Here is a 20,654-nt window from a genome sequence, read left to right on the forward strand (position 1 = left end):
AAAGATACCCATAATTAGAATCTGCCCTTCTGATGCCACAAGGTGATAAAAAAAAAGTTGGTATCACGTTGCAAGTTTTGCGAAAAGACAAGGCTTAACTCACGTATCTTCCAAAAGTCCTATCTGAAATTACCTCGTGATATTTTGTCCACATTTAAGTGGGCAAGGCACCTTCTGTAACACTACAAGTTAGATCTCCGTGTTTCTTTTCATCTTTTCTTTTGAAGCTGATGCCACATTTGCAGAGGACTTCCACCATTGGACACGTCGCTTTGTGAGCGTCTATTTGTTTCCTTTTCATGCTTTCTTGGCATTCTTGACAATTTAATTCTAACTCCGGACACCGTTCTAGGTGATCTTTGGTCCGGTTTAGCGCAATACTCTCTCCGCAGCACTTGCACTGCCCATCGACCATCCCAAGCATGGTATTCGCGAGGCGGTTTGAGCAGAACGCCGTCACAGGCTGACGGCACATCTCGCATGTGCTGGATTGCCCTTGACTTGTTTTCTTAAACATATCCACGCAGAAACCACAAAAGGAATGGCCACACGGTGTTGCTAGTTCTGCGTCTAGAATGGGATTCTTGCTGTAAAAGAGAAGGCGAAGTAAGGTCAGGAAAATAGCTCCAGGCTGGCATGTTATTCCGAAAATGGCGTGAAGTGTATTATCCATTCAAGTCACAAGTTAAATATTTATAGCAAATGGTAATAACTTCAACTTACCAAACATTACACAGGTATTCAGCTGGGATAGAATCGCTGAATGTGATGTAGTCAAAAACCGAACGAGAGTGACTCATGTTTGGTCAGTTTAAAATGGCTTGTCGTTTCTCTTCACTCGGAGGCTCTCTCTCTTTCTCTCTCTCTAACTTTTGTTAGGAGTGTGAAGGAATAAACCGCCTACGTGGTGGAATATCAAAATTCACAGGAAACAACTTCCCTTCAACAACCAATAGGAAAGTAAACCACAGTGACTCTTGACAAGCACTCGCGCACTTTGCTAACAGGTATATTAAAGTTGTATTTCCACACCTTATTCAATGACAAAAAGTGTTCATGGGACAAAGATTATTTTAAGAGATACTTCCTGGTACTGCACTTATAAATGGGAAGATTGAATTTTGTTTAGATAAACATTTTCCACAGGCTGAGATCTCCAATGTCTGCATATTTTCACCATTTAAGTTGTTTTAAAAAATCATGTCGAATAAGTCATTCAAGAATACGTAGAGCACGTCTGCAGATTTCGAATTATACCTTGCTTAGTTTTGGAATGACATTAATTCTTGAGTTATTGTCGATTTCATTACGACAATACTACTTTTCAAGTTTGACAAGTGCTTCGCTTCGTTGTATAAAGTTCTGTTTCTACTGAAATCAAAATTGCTTATCTAAAATTGTGATAACCGCCGACAGTATTTGCGGTTATGTGTGGCTGGATTAACAGGAAGGGGGGGGTATTGTTTAAATAAGTTGTGACAACCAATGTTATTGTCAGAAAATAATGAATGGATAAAATTAACTATTAACTAAGGAAGTGCGAACCTTTATTGTTTGGATGAGCAAACCTATCGAAATCAGTTTCGCTTTGAATAAACGATTCCTTTCTCTAGAACCTTTACAGTGTATAAAAGTAGAAATTATTATGGCCACCATTACCTATCGACGGAAAGGACTTTTCATTTTATTTGATGGGCATAGTTGTTCGCATCTTGTTGATACTGAAATTAAAATTATGTAAAAACCGCCAACAGCATTTCATTTGTGTGGGTGGAGTCACAGAAAATAGGCTATTGTTTAAATAAGTTGTGAAAACCTATCTGTTATCACAAAAGAAATGAATGGATGAAATAAACCATTAATTAAGCAAGTGCGAGCCTTTCAGAGTTTCATTGAGCTAACCCATCCGTTTTGCTTTCAACAAATGATTCCTTACTTTGTGTCACATAGGCAATAATCATCACCTTCTGGCTATGTCAGTTTATTAAGTCGCGAGACTCACTTTATTTCAACTATTCATTTTGAGGCGATGTGCGAGAAAAAAAAAGCGAAAAATTAAGCCGAAAGTGTCGGTACGGAAATTGTTCACAATTCCAAGATTGCTTAGCCTCGCTGAGTAAAAGATATAAAGGAAATTGCCCCTTGCTGTGTTGCAAGTTTAGGAAAAGCGATGCTGTTTCCGCCTTGTTTTGGCCTTATCAAAGCCCGAACACTTCGTTTTGGGGTGAATAAAACAAACACTTTTCAAGAGGCATACTGGAGTTTTCATGGAGTTGCTATTATTTATAAGGGATAGTACGTTGGTACTATTGCCAGAACATTTTCGAAAACGGCTTCCAGCCCGGGCCAATCTCGCCACATGTGTTCGTCAAGGAAATCCTGGATGTCCCCTTGGCGGATTCCTTTCTCCCTCTTTACGTGGTACTTGACGCGCTCCCACGCTGACTCTGCCTCTTGCGTAGGTACGCCAGTAACGGGATCAACGAAGTTGTTCTGATGGAAAACTATTCTGTGCATGGTCACGTTAGGAACGTACAGATGAAGGTTCCTGTACGCAGCCCAGTCGTCAGTGTGCACTTCTGACCCAGGCAGGAGGACCCTTTGAAGAATAATGGACAATGTTCGGCGGTCTCTTCTCCTTACAACTTGAAAGTAGCCGCGACAAGGACTGTGTTCCGTAGAGATCACGCCAAACACCCACACTTCATCGCTGGCCCTGCGACCTCTTTGATACTATAACGATTAAATTTTTAAAACGGAGATTTACATTGGCATTCATGCTTGTCAAAATAACGATTAACTTTGATTTGATGCGTGCGAAATCAAGCACCCTCCTGGCATACAAACCCTCCTTCTTACCAGATTTAATGGCGGGTGTTAGGTGTTTTTGTATCATGGGCACGGTAGCCAGAAAAACGGACAATTCTTCAACCTGGCTGTGCTCGCGAGCACATGTATGACTTGCAGCAAGAAAAAATGCTTGCGGATCAAACCCTATTAATATTTCGTGGTAAAATAATTTTTCCGTACGGAGAGTTGGATGTGTCTGATACTTGGCGGAAAATCTAAAGACTACTCTGATTTTGGGATGTTGCAAGCTAGCAAAGGCGGGCGTATTACAAGGGGCCAATCTTAAAAGGGGGCGTAACCTCTGTCAAACCATAAGCAAATAAATAAATGAGACTTGGCGAGCCCGGAAATTGATAGATTTCCTTTAAAAGTTGTCAAGAAGTTGCTACAAAACTAAGTTTTCAAAGAGAAGCCTCCATTTGAAATGAAAATTACAGTGCACTTACTCACCTTCGATTTGTGCTTGAATTGACTTTCGTCACACTTGACCACGTACACACGCCCGCCAAATGGGGTGACTGGCCTATCTTCTATATCTCTCTTACAAATGAAGCGGAGCGTGGCAAACACACGTCCAACTGTGTTTTTCGTCAATCCAACCATTAAAGAAACTCTAGAGCGCAACTCGCGATGACTCCACAGATAGATCAGAATTAGGAGTTTTGTTAGATGAATTCGGGGAAACTCGGCGAAAAAACTGCCTTCTCTCGGAGACTTTTTGCCTCTACAGCCTTTGCATCTCCTTATAAAGAAAAATATTTAATAATTATAGACAAGGATCGATTGTTAGTCATTTTGCTTAAATTTGGAAAAGGGAAAGCAGTGGTCTAACTCGTGAAGAATTCCGATTTATGATGATCACTTATTTCAATGCTAAACTACCTAGTAGTATGTCAATGATAGAAAGTAGAAATTTAAAAAAGTTTAGTATTGGTACTATCTATTCTTACCACACATATCCATCTACGTGGTCTGGGTTTCTCTCTACAAATTCCATTCCTCTATTGCATGGCACGCATCTCAGAGGACTAGCTATCAAGTTCTGCCGCTGTAGCCAAGTTATTACATTGAGGACTGGACCATCAGTAAGCCTGTTAATGTCCATGAGATTCATCTTGATGCTCTTCGGATGCTTGATTTGCTGTATTTTACTACTTATTTTGTGACTGCTGAGAAACCGCTACTGCAGCAAAAACGAGAGGCGGAGCTGCGGCCCTCTGTTCTGTCGTTCTTTGAAATAAAATTTTCGCACTTTGTTTGTGGCCTTTTCACAATAACCATAGGAATTCTCAAGCCCTCATTGGTCGAGAGTCATTTTCAATCTTCGCCACGAAGACTAAACCATTTCTCTCGTGAAACAAATGCACATTTCTGAAATATGGACAATGACGAGTGTCCGAGTTCCAAGATTGGCATACGCGGAGAAATTTTTTAAGAGGAACTTGTCGAAGTGAAAGAAGTACGTGGCGAAAGAAAATCTTCAGAAAAAAAGGGCCGGTTCTCGGTTCGCAAGGAGGAAAGAGGGCGACCTTGTAAAAATACTTAGAGATGCTGAAGTGAAGGGCACAAAAATAAAAATGAAATGGGTGATAACAAAATTCAGGGTAAAAGATTCTATCAATTCACTACTTAACACGAGGTAGTGAGTCTCATCGCCTCTTTGGTTACACTGTCAACAACACACACGTGAAAAAAGCAACGATCGATCATGTCATGTGCGGGTGATTTTCGGAAAACCTTGGCGCATTAACTGTACCTAAGAGATAATAATCTATTTCTACATAGATTGTGCTCAAAATATAGGTTTAGAGCACATATCAAGCGCGAAAACGTCTACGTTCATGGAAAACTTAAATTTATGCGAATTTCTTGAATATTTATCAACTACTAATAATAATAAAAACAATGATAATAATAATAAACTTTATCTATATAGCGTCTATATCACTATTTGCTCTAGGCGCTTAACAGTATCACAAAATGTATTTAAAAACACTGATAAATCTAACAACTACATTATATAAACATGGAAATTAAACAGAAATATATTTACAAATCAAAAAAGCTTGGCGAATTAAATATGTCTTTTTTGGAAGAATTCTAGGAATCGGCATTTCTTAAAGATGCGGGTATGCTGTTCCATAATTTAGGTCCTTGAGTAACTTATTCGAACAAGAACGCAAAGAGTAGGAGCTGGTAAAAAAGCTTAGAAAATTGGATATATTTCTTGGTGAATCTCCAAGGGCCTCAAAGGATATCAGTTTTTGTAACTTTAGGAGTTACCCTAGCTAAATAAAAGTATCTACTACTACTAGATTACTACAGTTAAGAAAATCCTCCCCTCCGAAAGCAAAGAACCATCTCCAAAACTCAAAGTCGACGGTCAAGTAATAACTGAAAAGAGCTCAATCGCAAATTATTTCAACAATACATTCGTAAATACAGCTGTCAACCTTTGCAAATCGTTTGTAAATGCTGGATCGAAACTCTCGTGAAGTATATCTTTAACAGAAGCTACGAACGCTACTTTTCTGTTTACTGACAGTTCTGAAACTGCTGTTCAGTCGGAAGGCCGACGAATTAAATCAGGCAAAGCAGTGGGCTTAGATAACATTCCACAAAGACTTGTAAAGGACGCTTCTGCAATAGTCACAAAACCTATTAACAGTAATAATTAATGCTTCACTGTCTCAGAGCAAAGTTCCTGACGACTAGCTTTCGTGGACTTGCGTAAGGCATTCAACGCAATAGCTCATTCTATTTTGTTGAGGAAACTGCGCTATTTTGGAATCAAAAGGAAAGAACTGAACCGATTTGAAAACTATCTGTCTGGCCGCAGCCAAGTTTTGGCAATGCCGGACTTCTGGATAATTTTCAAAGAAGGGCATCCAAAACTGTTTCAAAATCTAAGGATAGTGGTCAAGCTTTAATGGATCTTAAATGGCCTTACAGTAAATGTTATTACAGTCGAGAAGCGACGAACATAATTTTAAAGTGGTTAATAAATGTATTTCTGTTAACTGTCCTCTAAACCCAATCCTAACCCTAATAATACCAGAACAAGACAGGGAAATTTGCTTCATTTGCCTCGCGCTAGAACTGAAAAAGCCAAGAAATCTTTTTTTTATCATGGATATGTTGTTTATAATAGACACGTTAATTAGAATTGTCTGTATTATTATATTGAATAAGACTTTTTTATTATTTTATATTTATTTTTGGATCCTATTCACCAGGGCTCCTATTGATAGCAGAGCTTTGAGTTCTGATGGGACTACCCTGATGTTGGGATTTCTATTTATTTCTATTTTTATCTATCAAAATGGGAGTTATATGTTTATACTTCTTTGTAAATGTTACAATGCGCGCTGCCCTATTCTGCACTAGCTGTAGGCAGTTTAAGAGAACTTTAGGTAATCCATATAAAATATCAGTACAGACAGTAGTCCAAGTTAGTGGTCACAAAAGGATGAATAATTGCTTAAGCAGATTCACGATCCAAATATGTACTGATCTTACTGATATCAGTTACTTAGATGGAAATGACATTTTTCGAAAATCTTTTTAATGTGGTCTTCTATATCAGCACTGAGATCGAGTATCACTCCAAGATTACGAACAGAAGAGGAGGATTGAACAGTTTCACCCCCAACATGCAAGAACAAATTCCAATTTCGCCAATGTCGGTGCGAACCGAGCTCTGTCTAAGTTCCAAGCTATTTTTCTTGACTGTTGTTAAAAGTTATTGTGATGAACGAAAACTAAAGTTTTATTTGAACGTTGATATAAAAGTATCAAACATTTATGTGGCGAATTTTGAGATTTAGGTAGCCGGACAATGTTTTAGAAAGTTTTCGGCATTTCAATGAGGGACTTTCCAGCAACTTTACTAACCCAATCGAGACAGGCTTAGTTTGTCCTCCTACCATTTACCAAGTGTAATTACAAGGTGCTACATCTTTTCGTTTATTACAAAGTGCGATGGTCTGCTCTTACCACCTATTTCCACACTCCCCCTGTTGGGGCAAGGCATTGATAGGTGTATCAACAGTAGCTGTATATTTCATGAAGAAAAATTGTGCTGCAAGATAAAAATTTACAGCAGTGATGATCATGGCTGAAAACTGCAAACTATATCCGTTATCAGCAAATGAAACAATTTTATGATTGTCATAGTGCCAGAAATGTTTCTTTGACATTATCAATTTTGTTAATTAAGAAACTAAACGTTTTCACATCTGCCTGTGGTGCATCACTTTATAAAACGATTGTAAAGAATTGCTTTCCGAAAACATAGCTAGCTATATTAGAAGCCTTGCTGCAATGACCACAATGTAAATGTAAATAGATTTTGTATATGTAAACACATTACCCTTTTCTTTGAGGAAAACAAAATCCTGCAGAGAAATCAGGAGGGAAAAAATATCCTGCGGAGCATTTAGAATGGAAAAATATCCTGCCCAGCAGATTGCTAGAAAAAATTCATTTCATGACCAAAAATCACCCCCCCCCCCCCACCCCCTCCCCTCAAAAGTTAAATGGTCGGCCGCTTACTTCAATTCAAGAGCCTGGAAAGAAAGCCATTTGTAGCACACGAAATTCGTTTCTGTTTGCATCATTTTGATTATCACCTAGCAGTTTTTGCGTTTCCATGGCCGAAATTGTCCAAGAATTACGAAAATAGTTCTAATTATTTTTTTATTTCATGCGCGAGATCAATGCAGGAAATCCCAACCGGGCAAGATCGGCCCATCTTGCCCGCTCCGGTAGCCAATCAGAACACAAGGTTCACTTCATCTTGCCCACTGGCGCTGCAAGCGATGTAATAAAGTCTGTTACTACAAAGTGCAACAGCTTTTTTATTACAAAGTGTGACAAGTGTAATTATAAACTGCGACAAGTGTTATTACAAAGTGCGACAGATATAGCAAAGTGTAACAATTGTTGCAAAATTGCGACAAAACAGCCCTTCAAACACCTTTTTCACGATCCCATGAAGCTGAATAATTTGAAAGTTGAACAGAGACTCGAATTAAAGAGCCAGGTGAACAAGGAATGCACCAAAATAGAGGGAGGACCGTATATTCCATCCGATGGTGGAAAAAAAAAAGGTTGATACGTGCAGGATTGAACTCATAAAAATTCTCATCGGAAACAACTGACGGTGTATCATAATTCATTAAAATATCAAGACTATCAATCGCATGTTCTCGTTTGAAAGTGGCAACTTTTATATAATGTGCATCCTTAAAAGGAGCTTGTTTCTCGACCCATCCTTGAACGGAAAAAAGCACTCAATAATGTGGATCACAATAATGATTATCAAACTGATTGCAGTTTTATTTTATTAAACGGCCCATTTAAAGGTGATTGTTCACAATGGAACGTCTACATGTGATCCCAATGGATCCAGATAGCTGTTAAAGTGAGAAAACATTAATTAGCAATTATGAGATGTAAGTTTTCAAATGTCATGTCATTTACCGGTGAGTACATATAAAGGGCTTCGACCCTCTTTAATTTTTAATTTATTTCGACCGTTTTTGTTGATAAAGTACTCAAGTAGCAATGTCGACGGACAGGACAAGACGATCAAGAAGTACGAAACGTTCTTTCATATTGCTACGCTACTGCGATCAGCTGAAGGTACCGCGTCCCAACATCCAGCGGGTGTTGGAAAGTAGTGGAAGAGTCACCCAGCTGGAATTTCCGAAAAACTCCAGTACAGCCAATCTGCAAGAGATCGTATTGAATGGTTTCAGGCAGCATCTAAATAGTAGGGAGGCGTCGAGGTAAAGCTGACAAATAATTAATAGGAGGTAACAGATTTCTGGCCTATAAATATGTATTCTATAGCGGTTAACCGTTTTTATTTTTAGATTGCTCTTTTATCGAACTGTCAGTGGTTCTAACCTGTTGACCCTGGCTGGCACATGGGATGATATGTGCGGGGATACCATGAAGGCAATGTTCAAAAGCCGCTCTAGAGTGTTCATACGATTAGATCGAGGTAAGATAACTCTTGACGAAAAGGGCAAGTCATCTTCCTAGTTAGAAAAGGCCCTGGGGAAAAAAACATTTGCATAACGACAAGACATGTCCAAGCCGCAACAGCAGTCCCGATAAACTTTTAACGAGGATTACTGGAAAATTCGAACCAATTTTACCGACATAATTTTGAAAAGTATGCTGATGTTTGGAGATAGAGCACGTTGCGGTACTTCATGCTTCAACCCGCGAGAGGATGACACGCGAGCTCCACTCGAGCGACGATGCGCAAGTGGCGGGGTCTGGCCCGAGTTGAATCGAGTCTTGACTCACTTGTGCACGGTACAAGTGCTGAAGAGATCTTTTACTTACAACGTAGAAAATACATTTTTACAGTGTATTCGGAAAAGTTCGTTTGTTCACAGGACTGAAGAACAACAATGTCTAGTAGAATTATGGTTACGAATATTTGTCTCATTCAAGGAGTACTCATGTTAATCTGCACCATATTTAACTATGTCTGCACTCGGCTCAACTACACATCAGACAGTGTCTTTTAAATTTAATGAATAACGTCGTCGTTCTCTCTTTTTCAGATAGCACGAATCAAGATCAGGATGGCGAAGCAGGTGATTATTAATAAATGAAAAGATCAATATCATATTTAAGCATTAAAGGTTTTTCGAAGACGATCGAGCACCCGCCATATACCGATAATTGTAGAACTTTCCTTGCCTCCTTGCCAAGGACGTGATTGAAATTCATTCCTAGCTTAATTGATTGTGATGTTCTGGAAGTAATTGCAGTTTCCATGAAAAGATGATCTTAAGTGATTCATGATGTGCTGAACCTGCACTCGGCTAAACTACATCATGCAGTTTCCTTTAAATTAATAACTTAATAACGTCGTTCTCTCTTTTTCAGATAACACGAATCAAGATCGAGATGGTGCAGCAGGTGATTATTAACGAAAAGTTCATATCATATTTATGCATTAAAGGTTTTTCTTAGACGATCGAGCACCCGCCAATTATCGGTAATTGGAGAACATTCCTTACCGATTGAAATTCGTTCTTAGCTTAACTGACTGTGATGTTATCATTTGTAATTGCAGTTTCTGTGAAAAGATGATGTTAAGTAACCTAGAATACTTTGCAAGAGAATCACTTTATTTAAACCCGATCGTTCTTTTCTTTAATGCTTGATACAACAGGGCAATCAACATCAGGAACTGGAAATGTTGGAATTGGGGTAGCGAGAGCCCCCAACGAGGTGGTTGTGGTAGACCCTCCAGAAGGTACATGGCATTATGTGTTATGATTAATCACTTCTAGGATAGTCAGAAATGAAACTTGATTTGGTACCAATAAATGGGGCTGTAACGCGAACATGTCAACTGGTGTTTAGATGAGAGTATACAAGCACGTAAAAACCTTGTGTTAACATTTAATTTAGGTGGACCCTAAAATAGCCATCCATATATTATTTGATTTCAAATAATTTTTATGGCCACTGCCTCCTATGGAGATGTGGCCATAATGTTGACTTGGTTGAGGGAGTGAACGAGCGAGTGAGTGTGACTGTAGAATTCGAAAGGATAGATGGATAGAGGAATGGTGAGGTTCTTGAGGTAGCCACTATAATTTTTCATTTCTCTTTAATATTATTATCATTATTTTAATCATTAATTTATTATTATAAATATGACTATTTGTTAGCATCTATTGGGTACTAAAAAAGATGTGGGATGTAATAGTAGTAGCCATATTCAGTCTTAACTGCCTATTTTTTTTACTTCAGATGAAAACACAAGTGATGAGGAACTTGGTAGACCTATCTTTACTTCATCACCAATAGTACATCAAGTACCCATTGTAGCAGGTACATATAGGTATACTTTCCACACTTTTTCTGTCTGGAGAACTAAAGTGTAGGGTAGCATTGCTCTTGCAGCTTTAATGAACTTGTTTTCCTTTTTTTCTCTTTTTCTTTTCCTTTCAATTAGGTGACCAGAAAAGAGCAGAGATGTTTGTTGAAAGCCTATAATTATGGTAAAGATGAAGGAAGTTCAATATGTAATTATTTCTGGAGTTGAGTTACAAACGGGATGGGCATAATTATATTGCACAAAGAGATATTAAGAATGAAATACCCACTTGAAAAGACTATGAGAGTTGTAATAACTTGAAAGACAAAACTTATAGCTGAAACTAGTCAATTCATGCTGTTTATAGTCTTTGTAATCATTCATCCTAAAGTTGTTCTCACTTTCCAAGAGTCAGTAGTCACATGCTGTCCTATGGCAATGGATGGCCACATTTTGGCTGCACAGGCAGTAGAAGGTAATAGTGTAATCCAAAAATTATATACAAATTGGTTAAAGGTCAAATATTGGCTTGTCAATCCTAGTTCAAATTATATTTTGATAGGTTTTGAACATGAATATTGTAAAATAATGTAATAGAAGAAAGGGAGATTAAGTTAAAAAAAGACATGTAATGTTTTTCAGTGGGAACAGTGGAAGAGGAGGTGGATCAACTGGTTGGTGCAGAAGCGAGTAAGTAAAGACTTTGAATGAATCATCTTAATCTGGTCCTGCAAAGAAGTTATGTGCTCAATTGACTCTACATTCTTACTGTTAGACCCAAGATGTGGACCAGCCTATGATTTACAGCTTCTAAGAAAATTAATGGTAGCACATGATGTGCCCCCACTGCTACCATTCCTGTGCATAAATGCACGAGAAGTAAGTGTGTGAAGGTTTGTAGGGATGATTTTAGATGAGAGTTGCATACAAAGTCTCTTCAGGTTATGATGGACAAGTCACAGTTGGCCTAGTCATAAGCATGTGAAACTTCAGATTGTGTTGCAGTCAGGTTCATGACCTTGCTATATGTCAGGGGGTTTTGTGTTTGAATGAAATACATTCTTTCTCAAAGTACCTATTTCCAGCCTGCACCATTAATGACAACCAAAAAACTTGCAGGGAAACCTAATCAAATGCTGGGGATTAACCTCATAGGAGCCAACAGCTATACATGACCTTGTTTCTTGAGCTAACCGCCTCCCAGTTAGCTCAACCGCCTCCCGGTTAGCTCAATTGGTTAGAGCGCTGGACTGTTGTGCGGGAGGTCGAGGTCGATGGTTCGAGCCCTGGCCGGACCAACACTCAAGGTCTTAAAATAACTGAGGAGAATGCACTACCTTTCTTTAATAAGAAATGGATAGACATTCTAGTCATCTCGGATAAGGACGAATAAACCGTAGGTCCCGTCACCTGCATCTATTAATTAGATCATTTGGTTAGGCAGGGGACGTTAAAGAACCCACTCACGAGATTACTGTGATGTGGTCTGGCCTGTTTACTTGGAATTGGAGGGAGGGGGCATCTTCAAATAAGTTTCCTTCGATTGTTTGTAAAACTGCTGATGCAGTCTGGCCAAAGTCCCCCGAACAGTGTTGTGATGCGCATTTGATCATATCGACATGTTAATTTCCGCAATATAAATATTAAATTATTAAATAAATAAATATTAAACTATTATTTCTTCATGGGACTCACATTTCATTAATTCTAAGTTCTAATGTTGCAATTTAGAATCAAGTGTAGTATTACAACTGACTGAGGTCTATCTTGGGTTCACAGTGTTTTTACATAATTGTATAAAATGTACATGTAACTTTGTGTTCATGTTTAGTTTTTTTAGCGCTTTGCGTCCGATTGTAGTGTTAGAATTGTGACATAAAACACGTCACTTAATGTTTTGACATTTCTAATCAATTCTTCCCATTCCCTAAATTATACAGATGAGTCATCACTAGTTAAAGGTTACATACATCAAAATACACTGAAATGAAATGCGTCTTATGAAATTAGAGGTTCTGCACAATAATCTTTGGAAGGGAAAGACAAAATTAATGTTGTGCATTTATACATTCAATTAAAAGCAGTTATTATTATAACATTTAAAAAAATCTTATTACATCTAAAAATTGAACTCAGATGAGAAAGCAGTGCCACCAGGACTGTATTCCTTTGGTGCTCATCCGCTACAAAGCTTCGCTAAAGGCCATGGATACCTTAAAATACACCTCCTATAAATCTCTGCAATATAACTTCATAACAATCAGAGCAAAGAATTTTACAGTGGTCATGCTTTGCATTTCATTTCATTGGGATAAGTGATTCTAGTTAAACATATTTCAATAATAGCTGAGATGTGCAAGTCATATTGTAGTATTGTATCCATCACTTCATTGAATATAGTGCACACTACTGGTTCATTTCAGAGCTTTGTTGGATATATCAGATGTGTTGGGAACCTGCTATCTGTGTGCCTCCCTTCAAGGCAGCAATTTTGATAACAGTGGTGAGTGTTTAGGTTTGATTACCAACCTCTGTTATTATTATTGTTATTATTATTATTATTATTATTATTATTATTATTATTATTATTATAATTATTAGTTGTTGAGACACTGGTGGTTCTTCTGGTGAGTCACATGATTATCAAGCTGTATCCCAAGGAAATCATTTTCAAATTTTTTTCCCACTTTTACCATGAAACAGCAGTTTGTTGGACAACAAAGGTCAGCTCTCAAAAGGCATGTAACCTCAAACAGATTTTTCCATAGTTCATTGTCAATCACAACATTTTCTTGGAAAATAAAATTTAGGAAACAAACACAAATTAGTTGTTCACCAAAAATGCTTGCAAAAGTAATGTGTTTTGAACAGAACCATCCAAAATGAATTGAATGTCTTATTTGCATAGCTTGTGGGAAACATCAACAATCTCAACAATCGAGTGAAGATGTGGAGATCAGGGTGATGCACCCCACGTTAACTTCCAACAGGATGATAGTTGGAAGTTTGATAGCAGGTCAGTGCAGGCATCTGAGCTTCCAATTTGTTGCTCAACTTGTAACCTATCAAAGGTATCCCATACATGGTAATCCTGTAGCTGATAATCATAATTTACAAAAATCTCAAATCTCCTGATTTCTTCTGATTTGGGAGTTTTAAAAAACATTTACAAACAAACAAACCAAGAAATGAAAAAAATTCAAGTGTATGATGTTCTGTTAAATTGTGCAATTTAACACTGATAGTTGTCTCGTTGTGTATTAATGGTATGGATGACTATGTCTTTAAGGAAATGAAAGTAGCCTTACAAGAGAGTTGGTAGAAGCAATACACCAAGGCAAGGAGACTTCAAATGCTCTAAAGGCTCACAGGTTAATGTTGCAGTGTACTATCACTAACTATTGTTCAGGTTGATGTCATTTATTGAATTTACAGGGACCTCTTGGAAATTAAGGGACAGAGCTATAAGATTACAGCAGGAAATTGAATTGCAAGCTTCTGTAAGTTTGGTAGATCACAGATAAATTGGCAACCATTAAATACACTGTAGATTCAAAATTGTGTAGCAAAGACAGTTAAATCTGCGTATACCACACATACAGCACAAAAATGCCAATGCATGTACATTAGAAAAAGAAGTGTCAACTGCTTATAGAAAGAACTCATGGTGTATATCTTTTTGGTAGAAGAGAAAAATTAAAAAATACAAACAATAAGGAGAAAATTAACTGAAAATACCACTGTTGGCTTTCTGGATAAACCAATCAGACACCACAAAGATAGTACCATATGAACTAGGAAACAAATGTAGCTTTATTGATGTAAACAGCTGATAGAAAGAAATCATGATGTAATTTTTTTCTTTTTGTAGAAAAGAAAAATTAATATAAAAACAAGAATGAAGAAACTGGAAATACAATCGTTGGCTTTATTTGAAATGTATTTTATAAAGTGGTGCTTTGAATTACATATACTTTATTATGAATTCCACTTTTTCAGGAGGCTTTAGACAGGGCCAAAAGCAAACCACAAACAGAGGAAAGAGTAAGTTTAAGTTACTTTGTTGTATATTTTTAAGATCTTTTAACCTTACATGAGCAGAATATTAACATGATTCATTAACAGATATATTACTTCCAAATGAATTTCTAAATCTTGGCATGTCCATTTCCATGTATTCTAAATTCAATCACAGGCCCAAAGACCTCAGGACTTAGAAAATGAGGTAAATAATGCAAATGTTCTGGCAATTGTATTTAATATTAACAATAAATAAACCAGATAATATCTGAAAAGTAGTATTCCAAAAATCCACATCAACAGAAATGCGTATACCAGTAGTATGTATATATTAGTGTTTTAAGTGAAGGCATCTGTTTTTGCACAGAGTGAAATGTGGCTGTATATAGTGCTATTAAAAGCAAAACAGGAAATTGGGAAATTATCACTTTTATGCCCCATGTTAATTGTCTACTAAATTAAAATAACTCATTGTATATTACTTATATGGCAAGGTGATCTTGGTGAGGGTTAAAATTTGGATGAAACTGTGGTGGATTCTGCGGAGGTAATTAATGTCTGTACTTCCTTGAAACTACCAAAACTGATATGGCTTAACTGGCTAAAGTGCAAAATTGGACTTTGATTGATTTACTGGATATTCCCAGTTATGGCTTTTAAGAATCCTTGATATATCTTCGTCTGCAATTGACGTGCTCGTCAATTGATGTTCCTAAAAAACTCTAATATGAGGAAAAATCCAGCAAACTCACTGGCGTGCAGTGAATTTGTTCATCCACGAGTTTCTAAGTGTTGGTCAAATGCCAATTTCCTCATTGTACTTTGAATTTCAACTGCATGTGCAGCACTGCATGGGAATAATTATCAGCAAAGCAAGGTGAAATTTTTTGGGTTTAAATGATAATTATGATGGTTTCTTTGCAACTCTTTGAACACTGGAGAAATTATTCCCTTAATAAGTCTTAATAAGTCTTGGGAAATACTTTAATATGAGTAAAACTCCAATTAATCATTTTTTTTCAGGTCCGCAAGAGAAGGCTTGCAAGGTTTAGTGAAGGGGTAATTACTTTTTATGATGTATTTGAAAAATTATCCATTGCAAGTCTTTTTTAAGTGAATAGTAAACCTTTCATTTTGAAACAACTTTGAAGACATAGGTGGTCAAACACAAACAAGTAAAACTTGATTGTTTTATATATTTTGTAGGAATCTTGTAAATATCCCTGTAATAATGAGAGTGACTGTGATGAAGATAGTAGAATTGTAAGTATCGTAAGTGGTTTGAAATGAAGTATAGTTACTATTTCAAACCTTGAAGGAAAAAGTGCAGATCTTTTGAAGAATTTATTTGATTAAAATGTATTTTCTTTTTTCTGCAGACTTTCAAGAATTAATAATTTGTATTTTTGTAGTATAATCTCAATTGTTGAACTTAATCCATAAATTTTCATTTCTATTTAATTTTTAGTGATTTGTTCTTAATAAGTTATTGTGTAGTACCCATATTGTAATTCATATTTTTATAAGCAATACAACAATTTAAATTGTGATACAAGTTGTGGATGGGTTTTATTCAAATTAAACTTCATTTCCCTTCCTTGATGTTGTTTTTTCTTCAAAAAAGGTATGACATATATTATCAATAGTTTGTCTATTTGCATGTCTTTTGATGCTGTCAATACAAATAATAATAAAAGTGAATGAGGTCCAGGTTCTGCACTAGGCAAATATAAGTGTATTCAACATCTCTCATTGTATAATAATAAACTATAAGTGAATCTCGCAACTTGATTAACTGAATTAAACGGGAGGTGATGATTATTGCCAATGTGACACAAAGTAAGAAATCATTCGTTGAAAGCAAAACGGATGGGTTAGCTCAATGATGGTACAAATAAAGACTTGCACTCTCTAAATTAACTGTTTATTGTATCATTAATTTCTTTTCTGGCAATAGATAGGTTTCACATCATTTTGATTTCAGTATCAACAAGATTACAAACAACTATGCGCATGAAATGAAATGAAAGAAAAGTTCTTTTCGTCAATATGTAATGGTGGCCTTAATAATTTCTTCTTTCATACACTGTTGAGGGTCTTTAAAGCAAAACTGATTTCGAAAGGTTTGCTCGGTGATCATCTAAACAATAGAGGCTCAAACTCCCTCAGTTAATTGTTGATATTATCCATTCATTCATTTCTGATCATTAATATTGGTTCTCACAACTACAATACCCCCCTTCCTGTTAATCCAGCCAAACAACTAAAATAAATTTGAATTTATTCAATTTAGAGTTTATTTGCATTTGCACACGACCCCACAAGCTGTTCAGCTTTAAACATTATCGTGTCCAAAGTAAAGGTGTTCTTATACTGTTGGCAGTTATGAAAAGTTTATATAAGTAATTTTGATTTCAGTAATTTTGATTTCCAATTTACATTAAAGCGAAGCACTTGTCAAACTTGAAAAGTAATACTTCCGTAATGAAATTGACAGTAACAAGAATTAACATCATTCCAAAGTCAAGCAAAGTTGAATTCGAAATCTGTCGCAGTTCTCTTCGAATTCTCGGATGACTTATTTCCTCCACGTGAATTTTTAAATGCAAGCATAAGAAAGGCAAATATTATCTTTCCATATATTTTTTTATGCAGAGATGTATCCGTTCATAAGAGAAAAAAAAAGAGTAAATGCTGTGTACTGTAGGAATTCAGCTCACAACCTCTCGCTTTATGGGCTACCAGCTAGTTTTACAGTCAGGGGTCTTAAAATCAGGGGTTCTTACAGTCTGGGGTTCTTACAATCAGGGGTTCTTAAAATCAGGGGTCTTACAATCAGGGGTCTTACAGTCAAGGGGTTCTTACAGACAGGGGTTCTTACAATCAGGGGTTCTTACAATCAGGGGCTCTTACAATCAGGGGTTCTTACAGTCAGGGGTTCTTACAATCATGGGTTCTTAGTATCAGGGGTTCTTACAATCAGGGGTTCTTACAATCAGTGGTCTTACAATCAGGGGTTCTTACAATGAGGGGTCTTCCAGTCAGGGGTTCTTGCAATCAGGGGTCTTACAACCAGGGGTTCTTACAATCAGGGGTCTTACAATCAGGGGTTCTTACAATCAGGGGTTCTTACAATCAGGGGTATTACAATCATGGGTTCTTACAATCAGGGGTTCTTACAATCAGGGGTCTTACAGTCAGGGGTTCTTACAATCAGGGGTTCTTACAATCAGGGGTCTTACAGTCATGGGTTCTTACAATCAGGGGTCTTAAAAAAAAGGGGTCTTACAGTCAAGGGTTCTTACAATCAGGGGTTCTTACAATCAGGGGTCTTACAATCATGGGTTCTTACAATCAGGGGTTCTTACAATCAGGGGTCTTACAGTCAGGGGTTCTTACAATCAGGGGTCTTACAGTCAGGGGTTCTTACAATCAGGGGTTCTTCCAATCAGGAGTCTCAGTAAAGTCAGGAGTTCTTACAATCAGGGGTCTTAGTCAGGGGTTCTTACAATCAGGGGAGGGGTCTTAAAATCAGGGGTTCTTAATCAGGGATTCTTATATTCAGGGGTTCTTACAATCAGGGGTTCTTACATTCAAGGGTTCCTACTATCAGGGGTTCTTACAAACAGGGGTTCTTAAAATCAGGGGTTCTTACAATCAGGGGTTCTTACAATCAGGAGTCTCAGTAAAGTCAGGAGTTCTTACAATCAGGGGTCTTAGTCAGGGGTTCTTAATATCGGGAGCTCTTACAATTAGGGGAGGGGTCTTAAAATCAGGGGTTCTTAATCAGGGGTTCTTAATCAGGGGTTCTTATATTCAGGGGTTCTTACAATCAGGGGTTTTTACATTCAAGGGTTCCTACTATCAGGGGTTCTTACAAACAGGGGTTCTTACAATCAGGGGTTCTTACAATCAGGGGTTCTTACAATCAGGGTTCTTACAATCAGGGGCTCTTACAATCAGGGGTTCTTACAGTCAGGGGTTCTTACAATCATGGGTTCTTAGTATCAGGGGTTCTTACAATCAGTGGTCTTACAATCAGGGGTTCTTACAATCAGGGGTCTTCCAGTCAGGGGTTCTTGCAATCAGGGGTCTTACAACCAGGGGTTCTTGCCATCAGGGGTTCTTTCAACCAGGGGTTCTTACAATCAGGGGTCTTACAATCAGGGGTTCTTACAATCAGGGGTCTTACAGTCAGGGGTTCTTACAATCAGGGGTCTTAAAATCAGGGGTCTTACAGTCAGGGGTTCTTACAATCAGGGGTTCTTACAATCAGGGGTCTTACAATCATGGGTTCTTACAATCAGGGGTTCTTACAATCAGGGGTCTTACAGTCAGGGGTTCTGACAATCAGGGGTCTTACAGTCAGGGGTTCTGACAATCAGGGGTCTTACAGTCAGGGGTTCTTACAATCAGGGGTTCTTCCAATCAGGAGTCTCAGTAAAGTCAGGAGTTCTTACAATCAGGGGTCTTAGTCAGGGGTTCTTACAATCAGGGGAGGGGTCTTAAAATCAGGGGTTCTTAATCAGGGGTTCTTATATTCAGGGGTTCTTACAATCAGGGGTTCTTACATTCAAGGGTTCCTACTATCAGGGGTTCTTACAAACAGGGGTTCTTACAAACTGGGGTTCTTACAATCAGGAGTCTCAGTAAAGTCAGGAGTTCTTACAATCAGGGGTCTTAGTCAGGGGTTCTTACAATCGGGAGCTCTTACAATTAGGGGAGGGGTCTTAAAATCAGGGGTTCTTAATCAGGGGTTCTTATATTCAGGGGTTCTTAGAATCAGGGGTTTTTACATTCAAGGGTTCCTACTATCAGGGGTTCTTACAAACAGGGGTTCTTACAATCAGGGGTTCTTACAATCAGGGGTTCTTACAATCAGGGGTTCTTACAATCAGGGTTCTTACAATCAGGGGCTCTTACAATCAGGGGTCTTACAGTCAGGGGTTCTTACAATCAGGGGTTCTTACAATCAGGGGTCTTACAGTCAGGGGGCCTTACAATCAGGGGTCTTACAATCAGGGTTTCTTACAATCAGGGGTTCTTACAATCAGGGGTCTTACAGTCAGGGGTTCTTACAATCAGGGGTTCTTACAATCAGGGGTCTTACAGTCAGGGGTCTTACAATCAGGGGTCTTACAATCAGGGGTTCTTACAATCAGGGGTTCTTACAATCAGGGGTCTTACAGTCAGGGGTTCTTACAATCAGGGGTCTTAAAATCAGGGGTCTTACAGTCAGGGGTTCTTACAATCAGGGGTTCTTACAATCAGGGGTCTTACAATCATGGGTTCTTACAATCAGGGGTTCTTACAATCAGGGGTCTTACAGTCAGGGGTTCTTACAATCAGGGGTCTTACACTCAGGGGTTCTTACAATCAGGGGTTCTTCCAATCAGGAGTTTCAGTAAAGTCAGGAGTTCTTACAATCAGGGGTCTTAGTCAGGGGTTCTTACAATCAGGGGAGGGGTCTTAGAATCAGGGGTTCTTAATCAGGGGTTGTTATATTCAGGGGTTCTTACAATCAGGGGTTTTTACATGTAAGGGTTCCTACTATCAGGGGTTCTTACAAACAGGGGTTCTTACAATCAGGGGTTCTTACAATCAGGGGTTCTTACAATCAGGGGTTCTTACAATCAGGGTTCTTACAATCAGGGGCTCTTACAATCAGGGGCTCTTACAATCAGGGGCTCTAACAATCAGGGGTTCTTAAAATCAGGGGTTCTTACAATCAGGGGTCTTACAGTCAGGGGTTCTTACAATCAGGGGTCTTACAGTCAGGGGTTCTTACAATCAGGGGTTCTTACAATCAGAGGTCTTACAGTCAGTGGTTCTTACAAACAGAGGTCCTTACAATCAGGGGTTCTTACAAACGGGTTCTTACAATCAGGGGTTCTTACAATCAGGGGTCTTACAATCAGGGGTTCTTACA

At 38.0% G+C, this 20,654-nt stretch overlaps 3 protein-coding genes across 5 annotated transcripts; 2 read left to right on the plus strand and 1 right to left on the minus strand.

Moving 5' to 3' along the window:
- Positions 1-2,041: 2,041 nt before the first annotated feature.
- LOC148733313 (uncharacterized) lies at positions 2,042-4,256 on the minus strand. Its single transcript, XM_088758801.1, has 3 exons — positions 3,801-4,256; positions 3,301-3,592; positions 2,042-2,733 (listed from the first exon to the last, which is right to left on the minus strand). The coding sequence occupies exons 1-3, from the start codon at positions 3,962-3,964 to the stop codon at positions 2,284-2,286; spliced, it is 906 nt and encodes a 301-aa protein (XP_088614927.1). The 5' UTR covers positions 3,965-4,256; the 3' UTR covers positions 2,042-2,283.
- Positions 4,257-8,394: 4,138 nt separating this feature from the next.
- LOC148733314 (uncharacterized) lies at positions 8,395-9,024 on the plus strand. The gene is made up of 2 exons (XM_088758198.1): positions 8,395-8,642; positions 8,730-9,024. The coding sequence occupies exons 1-2, from the start codon at positions 8,419-8,421 to the stop codon at positions 8,899-8,901; spliced, it is 396 nt and encodes a 131-aa protein (XP_088614324.1). The 5' UTR covers positions 8,395-8,418; the 3' UTR covers positions 8,902-9,024.
- Positions 9,025-9,163: 139 nt separating this feature from the next.
- On the plus strand, positions 9,164-16,641 carry LOC148733315 (uncharacterized). Of its 3 annotated transcripts, XM_088758196.1 has the most exons (13): positions 10,886-10,913; positions 11,115-11,180; positions 11,348-11,395; positions 11,481-11,584; positions 13,129-13,208; positions 13,614-13,721; positions 14,141-14,205; positions 14,705-14,749; positions 14,901-14,930; positions 15,220-15,272; positions 15,749-15,784; positions 15,932-15,988; positions 16,105-16,641. In XM_088758196.1, exons 4-13 carry the CDS (start codon positions 11,574-11,576, stop codon positions 16,166-16,168), a joined length of 549 nt encoding a protein of 182 aa, XP_088614322.1. In that variant the 5' UTR covers positions 10,886-10,913; positions 11,115-11,180; positions 11,348-11,395; positions 11,481-11,573; the 3' UTR covers positions 16,169-16,641. The 3 variants fall into 3 exon arrangements, 2 of the variants coding, with proteins under 2 accessions (XP_088614323.1, XP_088614322.1); XR_016000473.1 differs by lacking the exons at positions 10,886-10,913; positions 14,141-14,205; positions 14,705-14,749; ... (3 more) ...; positions 15,932-15,988; positions 16,105-16,641 and adding exons at positions 9,164-9,467; positions 9,763-9,795; positions 10,052-10,135; positions 10,639-10,719; positions 13,995-14,026; XM_088758197.1 differs by lacking the exons at positions 10,886-10,913; positions 13,614-13,721; positions 14,141-14,205; ... (4 more) ...; positions 15,932-15,988; positions 16,105-16,641 and adding exons at positions 9,164-9,467; positions 9,763-9,795; positions 10,052-10,135; positions 10,639-10,719 and having other exon boundaries at positions 11,481-11,598.
- The last annotated feature ends 4,013 nt before the right edge of the window (positions 16,642-20,654 follow it).

This window comes from Stylophora pistillata, chromosome 4 (genome assembly GCF_964205215.1).
Source record: "Stylophora pistillata chromosome 4, jaStyPist1.2, whole genome shotgun sequence".
Classification (NCBI taxonomy): domain Eukaryota; kingdom Metazoa; phylum Cnidaria; class Anthozoa; order Scleractinia; family Pocilloporidae; genus Stylophora; species Stylophora pistillata.